Source organism: Neophocaena asiaeorientalis, unplaced genomic scaffold (assembly GCF_003031525.2).
Source record: "Neophocaena asiaeorientalis asiaeorientalis breed wild unplaced genomic scaffold, Neophocaena_asiaeorientalis_V1.1 scaffold433, whole genome shotgun sequence".
Taxonomy (NCBI): domain Eukaryota; kingdom Metazoa; phylum Chordata; class Mammalia; order Artiodactyla; family Phocoenidae; genus Neophocaena; species Neophocaena asiaeorientalis.
Genome location: NW_020175040.1, coordinates 773,663 through 785,803, shown reverse-complemented (window position 1 = coordinate 785,803; position 12,141 = coordinate 773,663). Strand labels below are relative to the sequence as shown.

Below are 12,141 nucleotides of genomic sequence, written 5' to 3'. Positions count from 1 at the left end.
GGCGACCGCTGCCGGAGGAGCAGGACTCAGGGAGGGTCTGATGCCCTCCGTAAACACCTTGTGAGGGTAACTGCAAGACCTGGTTCTACGCAGACACCCGGGAACAGGGCGGGGGATGAAAACTGGGGGCTCAAAGGCCTGATCTGCTGGGAACTATGGTTTGCTTTTTCCCCAGGTGAGGTTGATTTTACATTTTTTAATTGGCTCCCATCATTTCAAATTAAGAAATGCAGTATACTGTATATTCAACTTGCAAGTTCAAAAGTCTGAAGACCCCGCTGCCTGGGCCCTGCTTCCTCTGGTGATGAGAGGCTGGCTCAGCCTCTCCAGCTGGTCTGTCCCACTCCCCACACCACACCCTACCACCCACACCCACTCCATCTCCATCATCTACATTCCTGTCCGGCCAGCCCCCAAAACAGAGCATCTGGGGCCCAGGAAAGCTCTGTCTTCACTGCAAAGCACAGAGCATTTAGAGTCAGGCCCCACCCCACCCCTGACGTCTCAGGGCTGTTGAGATCGACAGGAGAAAGTGCCCCCAGCGAGGTGCCTGGGGGGTGCCAGCCAGCTCAGGGGCAAGTACGGTTCAGCACGGCCTTCTGAGGACGAGAAGACCGAGGCTGGGGGAGGCCTCCTTGGGTCTCTTAACCTGGAAAATGGAGACAGGAAACCCTGTGTTCATCCATTTCAGTGGTTACGCTTGGAGCTCTGTTTTTCAGAGTCAGAATCCCTGCATCTCTGTCATGTTCAGATGTGAGGGGAGGGATGAATGTGGGATCATTCCTGGAGCAGAAAGCATCCCGGGGCTTCCAGAAGTTTCACCCACATGGGCAGGTGCGCATGCAGGACCAGCTGCCTAATTTGCAGGGCTGTATGCAAATGAAAACTTGGGGCTCCTCATTCCAAAGGCAGGGAAAGCACCAGAAGGAGGCAAGTCAGACTTGGGAGAGTTGGAAGGAGACAGAGAAAGCCCCAGGCATGGGGCTGGCTGAGGGGGTGCTCCCTTGGGCGGGTAGGGACACTCTAGGGTGAGTGCAGACCCTTAGAGGTACCCAGAGGCCCTGCCCTGCAATTTGGGGTACACATGGATGTGCCAGTTACAGGGGTCCCCTCCTGCCAGCCACTGGACCAACACACTGTGTCCTAGCTGAGCAGGCTCTGTGGAAACTGAGTCAGGTATCTCTCCTTCCCGCTCTGCTGATCCCCACGCTAAGCCTCGGTAGCCTGTGTATGGATATGCTAGGAAACCAGATGAGGGTGGGTGAGAGGCTCACTCCGGCCAAAATGCAGCCTCTAGAACGGACGTGCCCTGGGACAGGGATGGCCTCTGCCACGCTCCACCCCGCATACCCCGGGGACACGCGCCTATCCCAGGCCCCCGCTGGGGATGGAAGGTGGCCGTAGTCACAGGACAAGGCTGGGGAGGGAGAGGATAGGCAGGACCCAGGACACCAGGGGACAGGGCACAGGTGGCCAGGAACCCAGCCCAGGAGGCAGGGAGGTGGCAGGGAAGCAGGATCTCAAAATCACTGAGGCTCCAAGTCCCAACAGACCCCACTCACAAAACACGAGTACAAAAATAAATTTATTAAAATTTCAAGACGGCAACAGTGGAGCATTAAACCAAGCCTGGGGACCTTTGTAGCACGAGAGCCTGTGTGAAGCTGGCCCTGACGTCTGGGTGACAAAATAAAACCACAGGAGATGGCACGTGACCTGGCTACAACTTCCCAGAGTGGACAGTGGGCAAGGGCACCTTCCAGCAAAACAGGCTCCAAGACCCACACATTCAGCAGGAATTTGCAGGCTTGGAGGTAGGGGCGGTTCAAGAAGCTTCTGCCTGGAGTTTTGCCGTGTCTCTTTGAAAAGCAGCTATTATGTACTCCTGAAACTAACGCAACATTGTTAATCAACTATACTCCAATATAAAATGATTTTTTTTAAAAAGCAGCTATTAGACCTACTATGTGCCAAGTGCTCACATTAACAAGGAAATCCCAGAGCCCAGTCTCCGGAGGCTGCACCCCCTGTCCTGGTCCCAGGAGGGCAATTCAACTTAACAAACATTTGCTGGATGCCCGCTGGGCCCGAAGTCCGTGTCAAACAAAGAATGAAGTGACCCCAATTCTGCCCAAGTGCGGAGCCTGACAACGAGTAAAAAGTGCCCCGTGCCCCAAGGCTGGGCTTGCGAATCACTGAGGGATCTCAAGGAGGGACAAACTCCACCTTGGGAGAGCCCTGGAGGAGAAAATATTAGAGGGGATGCCCAGAGGGCCTGGGCTTCAGAAAGCAGAGATCCGGAAGTGGGAGTGGAAGGTGCTTTGAGTGGGAGGTGAGGCGTGGCATTTGGGGTACCGGAGCCACCCAGCACTGCCCGGGCACCAGGTACATGCAGGCTGGGAGAGAACTCTGAAAACATTAACTCGAGGCAGGAACCCTGCAGATGGCCTCAGGCCAATAAAGTAGACCCCAGCCCCTGGTGCAGACCACGGTGCCCAGGAAAAATGCAGCAGTTGGAGACAGGCAGTGTGGCCTAGTGGACGAGAGTTCCAGCCCCTGCTCTGCCGCCCACGAGCTGCATGACCCTGGGTGAGTCACTGAAGCTCTCTAGGCCCCAGCTTCCTTGTCTGTACAATGGGCTAATGTATAATTACCATCCACCCTCGTGGGGTAAAAGACTACACTTAGGGCTGGGCACCTAACAATGTTTGCTGAGCCACAAGCAGGTTAAAAACCAAACAGGCACCAACCTAGATAAGGTACATCCCTTCTGAGACTGGGGGGCCCTCCAAGGTTATGAAGGTCAAGTTTGTCTTTACAGAGGAGACTGATCAGTAGGGAGGATACAGGCTCAGGACAAAGGAAGAGGGCATTTCTAAGGAACTAGTCCAAGTGCTTCTGGGTGGGGACACCCTCACAGTGAACAGGGAGGCAGGGAGTGAACCACCTGGTGCCACAAAGGTGGGCCTTGACCTGGGCTCTTCCTGAAAGGCCAGTGTATGCACGCCTGGGTGAGCCAGGATTCCCCCCGCAACCGGCCACATGCACCACCAAAACCTTAGGAGTGGGAGGACTGTGAAACGTGATCCCCTAGGGCCACGGGGCACCTGTCCCACACAGGAAGGCCAGGCAGCCACCTTCCATTCCTGACACATCCACCAGCTGCCCAAGGGGAAAAACCAAAGTGACTTAAAAATGAATAAACTATTAAAAAAAAAAAAAAAGATGGAGAATAACAAGTGATGGTGAAGATTTGGAGAAACCGGAACACTCATGCATCACTGGTGGGGATGTGAAACAGCACAGCCACTGTGGAAACACTCTCCGGCTGTTCCTCAGAAAGGTACATATAGAGTTGCCCTTTGACTCAGCAATTCCACTCCTGGGTGTAGACCCAGGGGAAATGAAAGCCTATGTCCACACAAAGACTCGAACCCATGTTCACAGCAGCACTACTCACAACAGCCCAAAGGGGGCAGCAACCCAACTGTCCACCAACTGACGGACGGATAAACAAATGTGGTCCATCCATACGACGGAACATCACTCAGCCGTGAAAAATGAACGAAGCACCGCCACAGGACACAACGTGGGTGAACCGTGACAACATGCTCAGTGAAAGATGGCAGACACCAAAGACCACACACTGTATGATTCATTCATATGAAAGCTCCAGAAGGGGCAAATCTACACACACAGAGAGTAGATGAGTGGCTGCCAGGGGCCAGAAAGAGAAAAGCACAAGAACTGACTGCTAATGGGTGTGGGGTTGCATTCTGCAGTGATGAAAATGTTCTAAAATTAGACAGTGGTGACGGCTGTACAACTCTGTGAATATACTTTTAAAATAAACCACTGAACTGTACACTTTAGATGGGTAAATTTCATGGTACATAAATCTCGATAAAAATAAACAAAACTTGGGTCGTGGGGAGGGATAGATTGGGAGTTTGGGAATGACGTGTACACACTACTATATATAAAACAGATAGTCAACAAGGACCTACTGTAGAGCACAGGGAATTCGGCTCAATACTCTCTAATAACCTATATGGGGCAAGAATTTGAGAAAGAATAGATACATGTATAACTGAACCACTTTGCTGTACACCTGAAACTAACACAGCATTGTAAATCAACTATACTCCAATATAAAACAAAAATTTTTTAAATAAACAAAACTTTATTTTTTAAGTGACAAGACAGGAAATAGACCAGAGAGGTTAAGAGCAGGGGTTGGCACACTATGGCCCTTGGGCCAGATCTAGCGCCCACCAGTTCTTGTGAATAAAATTTTATTAGAACAGCTACGCCCATTCATTCCACACTGTCTGTGACTGTTTTAGAGCCACGCTGACACAACTGAGTGGTCGCTGCAGAGACGATCGGGCCGGCAAAGCCTAAAACAATTCCTACCCAGCCTATCACGGAAAACACGTGCTGACTCCTGGCTGAGAGTGAACTCAGGACCCAACCAGGCCAGAGCTCAGATTCTGGCTCTGCTGCGAACGAAGGACTAGGATGTGTGTGTGCCTGGTCTGTGTGTGTCTGTATGTGCACTGTGTGTTCTCTCTCAGTCTCCGCTCCTGGAAGTGAAACGAGTCAGGACAGGTGAGGCGCCCAGAGACGCCTGGCTCCAGTGAGCGGCATATGACCCCCGCCACCGCGTCGGGCAGGTGAGCTCCCATCAGCTCGCTGCACAAACTCCCCCTCGGTGCCCTCTGCCTCAAGACCAGGCGCAAATCCCACACCTGACACGAGGCCCCTTTATATCCTGTGTCCCTTGGCCTCTCCAATTTCAGTCTCAAGGATGAAACGGGGTCCCCGCCTGGCAGACCCCACATCCCTCGAGGCTCAGTCAAACATCCTGCCTTCTAAGAAATTGTTCTGACCCCTGACCTCCACGCCCCACCTCCAAGCCCCCTGGAGTTGCTCCCCCACCCAGTGGGCCCTTCACACTTTGCACCCAACGTGATTACAAACCGCACCTGCCGGGATGCATGTGGGGCCTGATCTACCCGTGGACCCCCTGGCCTGAGATGCTAGGGGCAGAGGCCCAGTGCGCCCGCCCCACCACAGCAGTACCCCAGGACCTGGCAGACCCAGAAGGCAGAACACACTCCATGGCCACCCAGAGCACTGAGCACCCACCACACACCAGGCGGGGCTGACCCTTCACACTCACTCACCAGGTCCTCGTGACCAGGTAAGCGTCATTATATCAGCTTCACAGATCAGAGGGGAGTTCAGAGAAGCTGGGCAGCTTATCCGATGAATGAATACAGAGCGGAAGGAAGGCTCGGACAGATGCTTCGAAACACTGATTCTGCCCCCAGGGGACATCTGGCGATGGCTGGAGAGATTTCTGGTTGTCACAACTCAGTGGGTGCTACTGGCATCCAGTGCATAGAGGCCAGGGATGCTGCCAAACACCCTAAAATGTACTGGGTAGTCCCCACCACAAAGAATTATCTACCCCAAATGTCAATCCTGCCTAGACTGAGAAACCCTGACCTATAACAATGTTTTGAAAAAGCCAGGGCAGGGGGGGCTAGAGTGGTCAGGGGAGATTTCAAAGACAAGGTGAGTCCTGGCTTGGATGTGAAGTTTTAGAAGATCCTTCATCTGGAAGATGCCTTTTGCCTGACCTACTTTCTTCAACAAGAACCTTAACCTACAAATTTTCCCTTTGCTCCTTGACCAAGAGGTCAGGTTACAGCCAAGACAGTCTGCCAACCAGCAGAACAGACCTTCCACAAAGAATCCCAGCCCAGAACAAGCCAATGTTCTGCTATGAGGTGAAGGATGGTACGTGGGGCCGGCAGCATAGACATGCTCTCTTACACACACACACACACACACACACACACACACACGCGCGCGCGCGCGCACGCGCGCATGCGTAGGCTGCAGTCTGGATCAGGAAGCCAGCCCCAGAACCCGGAGCCTCTGTTGTTCACAGCAGTGACCCCGTGAGCCCCTCCCAGCTGTGCACAGGCACGGAGCTGGCCTCCAGGCCCTGTGGAGAAGTGGCCGTGGCCTCGCTGCCACCGTGGGCCTGGCATCCACTTAGGGGTGGTCCTGACCTCTTCCACGTTGCCCCCCTGGCCGGAGCAGCCCGCCTTGGGGGACAGCGGGCCGCACACGAGGAGAGGAAGAAACAGAGCCCGCCAGGCCAGTGGCCTCACCTTCCGAGTCCAGGGCCTGGATCTTAAGCTCCAGCGGGGAGTCCTCCAGGTACAGCTCGCGGGTGGTGGAGACGATCTGAATGCCGTGGATGAGGTCCACGATGGCGTCGCAGCGCAGGACCTGGCCGGTGGCTGCAGGGGAAGGAACACAGGGTCAGCCGGAGGGCGGCCACCCCACCTCCAGCGCCTCACAGGTTGGACGGTCTTATTCTTCGGCAAAGACAAGGGAAACCAACAATCCCCCCAAAAAAACGGGGCTGGAAGAACCGAGTCGACCCTCAGGAGCTCCACGAGGCCCGAGAGTCAGCACGGACGTCCAGGAAGTAAGGGCCTTCCAGACACTTTCACTGCCCATCTTGTACTTTTCCACCGCGAGCGCCAGCGTTTAAAGCTGCATGCAAAACACTCTTCCTAGAATTCTTAGTTTTGCTCAGAGTGTGACCACTGAGCTAAACGACAAGGGTTCTGGTATGATAAGTTAGCCTCCAAAAGGACGATGCTGTTCTGAACGCCTGTCCCTACCCTGAGATCAGCAATTACACCCGGAATTGGTGCGTTTGTGTGTGTCTGTGTTTACACTGTGGTTTTTGCATAAGACCATCGACTACACTACAGTACAAAAAAAGTGTGCACGTCGACACGGATTTCTTACTTGCTCCATCAATAAGACACATAAACGGCGTTACCTGGAGGATCCTCTAACGTAAAAAATAACAGCTTGTGACACGAAATCATTCCGACCATTCTCCAGGCACCATATAACTACTTGTACACCCTTAACTATGTGAGAAAGCCATTCAACCCCATTTATCAAAAACCTTAAAAATATTCATAGGCTGTGATCCAGTAAAGCTGCGAATCTATCCTTGGCAGGAAATAACCTGAAAGAACCCAAAATTGTTCCCCGAATGAAACTATTTATTTTCCTATATGACACTGAAACAAACATCTGAAAACAATCTGAATGCCTCATATAAGGGAATGCTTATAGCACAACCTCTGGTTAAGAATATTCTTCGGCCATTAAAAACACAGAGTGAAGTAGGTCAGAGAGAGAAAGACAAATACCGTATGCTAACACATATATATGGAATTTAAGGGAAAAAAATGTCATGAAGAACGTAGGGGTAAGACGGGAATAAAGACACAGACCTACTAGAGAACGGACTTGAGGATACGGGGAGGGGGAAGGGTAAGCTGTGACAAAGCGAGAGAGTGGCATGGACATATGTACACTACCAAACGTAAGGTAGATAGCTAGTGGGAAGCAGCCGCATAGCACAGGGAGATCAGCTCGATGCTTTGTGACCGCCTGGAGGGGTGGGATAGGGAGGGTGGGAGGGAGACGCAAGAGGGAAGAGATATGGGAACATATGTATATGTATAATTGATTCACTTTGTTATGAAGCAGAAACTAACACACCATTGTAAAGCAATTATACTCCAATAAAGATGTAAAAAAAAAAATTCGATAATAAAATGGGAAACGTTTCATACCATGTTAGGTGGGGGAAAAGCATGACAGAAAAGTCATTGTTTTCTAAGCGTCTTACGACCATAATATGGCAAATTAAATATGGGGAAGTGAAACATTGCACAACTTTCTTCATTTTGAATCAACGCCCATTAAGAGTTATTTTGGTAACAACTAATAACTTAGAAATGAAACAGCCTCCACGGGAGGGCAAGCAGGACAAGGTTGTGGCAGGAGGGACCAGGGTTCATGTTGCCTGCTCAGTGTCGCCCCAGCTCCATGGGCGTCCTCAGACCCAACAAGAGAAGGGAAAGCGTGGCCATGGGCTCTTCCGTCCCTGTGGCCCGAGGCCTCAGCGGGGTGTTTCCAGCCGCTCAGCCCCCATCCCCACCAGGGGCCACGCGGCGCACTGGGAGGCCTTACTGATGTCCTCCGCGAAGATTATGCTTGTGAGACGGGCGGGCTGGGACAGGCGGGCCTGCACCACTGCCTTCCGGGAGCACTGCTGCTCGTCCAGGCCCAGCGGCTCGATGCTGGCCACCTCCGGCCGGGTCGATGACCTGCGGCGAGAAGAAGAGAAGTCACCCTCTGGAGCCACTGGAGAGGCAGGGCTGGGACCAGAAGCCAGAGCCGCAGCCCCCCCCACCCCGATCTGTCCCAGACTCGCAGGACAGAGAGGCCAGGCTCCACCAGCTTCAAACCCAGTGGAGACAGGCAGCCGAGGCCCCTCTAGTAGGAGCAGGACATCCTGAGGGCAAGGACCTCTCCCCCACCTCCCCCCCACCCCAGCCCTGAACATATCACACAGGCAGAGAGTCACTGCTCGGGACACTGGAAAACACCTCCATGTTCAACAGTCACCTGACAGGACTATTCCAAGGAACTGGAAATAACTATTGGGGGGGAAGCGCCTACGGTCCCTGGGGAGGAGGAGAGGCCAGGTACCTGCTGACCTCTAGGCAGGACCTGGCACACGGCAGCCTCCCAGACGGTCACCTCCATCCCCAACAGGCCCTACAAACCCAGAGCTCACCGACGGGAACCTTGGCAACAGGCACAAGGCCCAGGGCACGGGGCCGAGGTAACAGGGAAGGTGGGCGGAAGCGCAGGTAAACACCTTCGCCACGGAGGGAGGATGGGTCATTCTTCACAGAAGCGATGGTTAATCACCCTGCACCCCGAGGCAGGCAGAGAGCGCCGGACATGAGAGGGGATGAGAGGCAGAAGCAGATGTCTGGCAAACGCAGAGACACCCAGAGACTGTTATTAAAATACAGAAGCGTGCTGGGGGAGTGTGGTGGTTAATTTTACGTGTCAACCTGGCCAGGCCATGAGGTGCCCAGCTACTTGGTCAGACATTATTCTGGGTGTGTCTGAGGGTGTTTTGGGATGAGATTAACATTTAAACTAGCAGACTGGGTAAAGGAGATTGCCTTCCCCAGTGTCGGTGGGCCTCACCCAATCAGTTGAGGCCTGAATAGAACAAAAAGGCTGACCCATCTGCAAATGAGAGGGAGTTCCTCCTGCCTGAAAGCCTTCGGAGGCGTATATACACACACACACACACACACACACACACACACACACAAACATACACACATATTGTTTCTCTGGAGAACCCTGACCAATACAGGGAGGCCAAAGAAGATAACGAAAGAAACTATCTACCATGTGTTAAGCCCAGAGCCAAATACTTCTGTCCATCAGATTACTTAACCCTCCAGTAGGCCTATATGGGAAAACCAAATCGAGGCTCAGAGAGGTTGAGTAATTCCGCAAAGCCACACAGCTGTACGTGGCAGGGCCAGTGATCACAGCCAGGTCTGTGTGACTCCAGATCAGACAATCCTCCCACCACACGAGTGCTTTCCCCAGGGTACGGAGCACACAACACCAGAGAGCAGTGAGGCACTGATGAACTATCTTTAAATTGACTCTTTATGTCATTTAATTACTACACATTCATTTTTAATTGTTTCAGGAAAAACAAATGTATCAAACTTATGAGCTCCTAAATGTTAATACTGAAGAGGATGTCCGATGTTCAAAAACGGAGTCATTTTGAAGGAAACAGTAAGTTTTCATATACATGGTACACTAAAAAGGCAGCACTCTGACAGTGGCATTCCCAGGATAGCTGTGAGGGGCGGGGTCTGTCCATCAGCTGCCATTTTCCAGTGTTTCTATAAAACAAGGACAGAGCGGCCTCTCACACTGATAGCTGGAGCTCTCAGAACCAGTCTGTCCCCACACTGGCTGGGGAGGACCCACATGAGGCACGGAGGGAAGGGGGGAGAAGGCACGTGGGCCGCACCAGCTCCCTCAGCCTAACCCTCGCGGGCTCTGGGCTCATGGCCCAGGCGGCAGGACGGGTCCAGGGAGCAGGGCTCAGAGAAGGCGGGGTCTGCACAGAGCTGACAGCTGAGAGGCCCACCCAGAAACCGGCTCCGAAGGCCAGGTCACTCAGACACGGCATCACGTTCTACCAAGGAAGCAGGTCCGGGATCAACGGCTTTTCTGCCGGAAGAGCCTTCCTCTGTCTCCAGTTTAAACGAACGGCCGCTGCTCAGAAAGGATGAGAGCTGCTCCAGCTTGCCCACCTGGTCGTTCTGTGCATCTCAGCTGGTGGTCAGCACACCTGCCCACCCTCTCCACTCATGGACTTGCCTTAAGGCCCACGGGAGGAGCTTCAGGGGCCTCCCCAGGCCCCTGGCGCAGGCAGGGATGGTGACACAGCCTCAGTCTCTGTTGAGAAGGTGAACGCCTAGGGCAGCAGGGTGCTGTCACTCGCCAGCTGTGTGACACTGAGCAAACAATTCCACCTCAATTCTCTGTGCCTGTTTCCTCAGCTGTACAATGGCAATAAAAGTGGTACCTGCTGCAAAGGGCTGGGGCGGATTAGATAGGATGACAGATGTAAAGCTCTTACTGCAGGGCGTCGCACATAGTAAGCTCTCCAACTCAGGCACCAGAAGGAGGTGCCGAAATGACGGGCTTCTGGCCCTGAGGTGTTTGGCGAGATTCTGACCATAGACCTTTGCTTTTTAAAGAAAGTAAGAAAACATGGGCCCTTCTAGATTGTGATCGTTCATGTGTGACCTGTCCATCCCCTTCCCTGAAGGAAGCCGGACCCTGATCCCTGCTGGTGGGGCCCTACCCCCAACCGCAGACATCCTCAGAGCCACAGGCAAAGATTCAGGCCCGAAGCAGGGTTCACTGCTGGCAAGAGCCTGAAGCTTCTGACTTCGAATCTAACCTCTGCTCCAAAGGTCTCCCTCCCCCAGCTTCCCCCACATCCCTCCACTGATGCTGACCCTCCACTTCTCGCGTCCCTCCCACCAGCTCTTGTGCGGCCCGGGCTTGAGGGCTCCTGGGAAATGGTAACTCTTCCACAGACCCATCCCTGACCCTCCTCAACCTCCACTCAGCTCTCACAGCTGGTCCTCCTTGGGGCCCCTAATGCACCCATTCGTTCATTGAATCCATTTTCATTGGGTGATGTACAGTATTCCAGGTACCGTTCTAGGTGCCAGGGACACAACGAAGTACAAAATACACATTAATCCCCACCTTCACGGAGTTTACGTGTTAGTGGGAGGAGAACAAGGATAGACAAAATGAGTGAGTGAAGGTGGGATCTCAGACCACAGTGCTGTGGACAAATAGAAGGCACGGGAGGGAAAGGCTGTAGTTTCCAACTGGATGGTGAAGGGAGCCTCCCTCAGAGGGCACATGTGAGGAGGAGGGGCAGACACAGGATCCCTGGATATCTGGGAGAAGGGCATTCGGGCAAAAGCACGGGCGAGTGCAAAGGCCCCGAGACCATGGCTGGCGTGATCCTTCTCCCTGTCTGACCCCCTCGGAGGCTGAGCGTGAGGACAGCACCCGTACGTGCTCATTTCTTGCCCTCACTGAACCCAGCGTAAGACTCTGGTGCGAGTTTTTGTAGATGCCCCTTACCAGGTTATGGATTCTCTTCTACTCCGAACTTGCTGCAAATTTCTATCATGAATGACTGTTGAATGTTCTGTACCTACCGAGACCATTATATGTCTTTTCTTCTTCATTTTGTTGATACAAGAATTAATTGTTTATTGTTGATCAAGCAATTACACTGATTGGTTTGTGTTAAACCAGCCCTGCATTCCTGAGATCCACTCCACTTGGTCATAACACAACACCCTTTTTGTATGTTTCTGGATTTGATGTACTGCAATTTTGTTAAGGAATTTTGTCCTCTGCGTCTGTGAATTTCTTTTGCTTATAACGTTTGAGGCTGGTTTGCGATCAGTGTAATGTTGGCCTCATAAAAAGGAGCTAGGAAATGATTATTCTTCCTGCCTTTCCTGAAAGAGTTTATGAAGGACTTGTACTATTTCCTCCTGAAACGTTTCATAGAAATTACAAATGAGGCCACCTGGGCTTGGAGTTTTCTTTTTTTTTTTTTTTTTTTTTTTTTTTTTTTTCTCCCCGCCCCTT

General features: G+C 52.5%; 1 protein-coding gene across 1 annotated transcript in view; it reads right to left on the bottom strand.

The window, feature by feature from the left end:
* The window catches only part of NUP210 (nucleoporin 210), a 95,383-nt gene that overhangs the window by 81,796 nt on the left and 1,446 nt on the right, over positions 1-12,141 (bottom strand). The window contains exons 2-3 of the mRNA XM_024763426.1: positions 8,086-8,222; positions 6,189-6,320 (exon numbers count right to left, since the gene is read on the bottom strand). Coding sequence (XP_024619194.1) covers positions 6,189-6,320; positions 8,086-8,222 — 269 coding nt within the window. The remainder of the gene's footprint in view (positions 1-6,188; positions 6,321-8,085; positions 8,223-12,141) is intronic.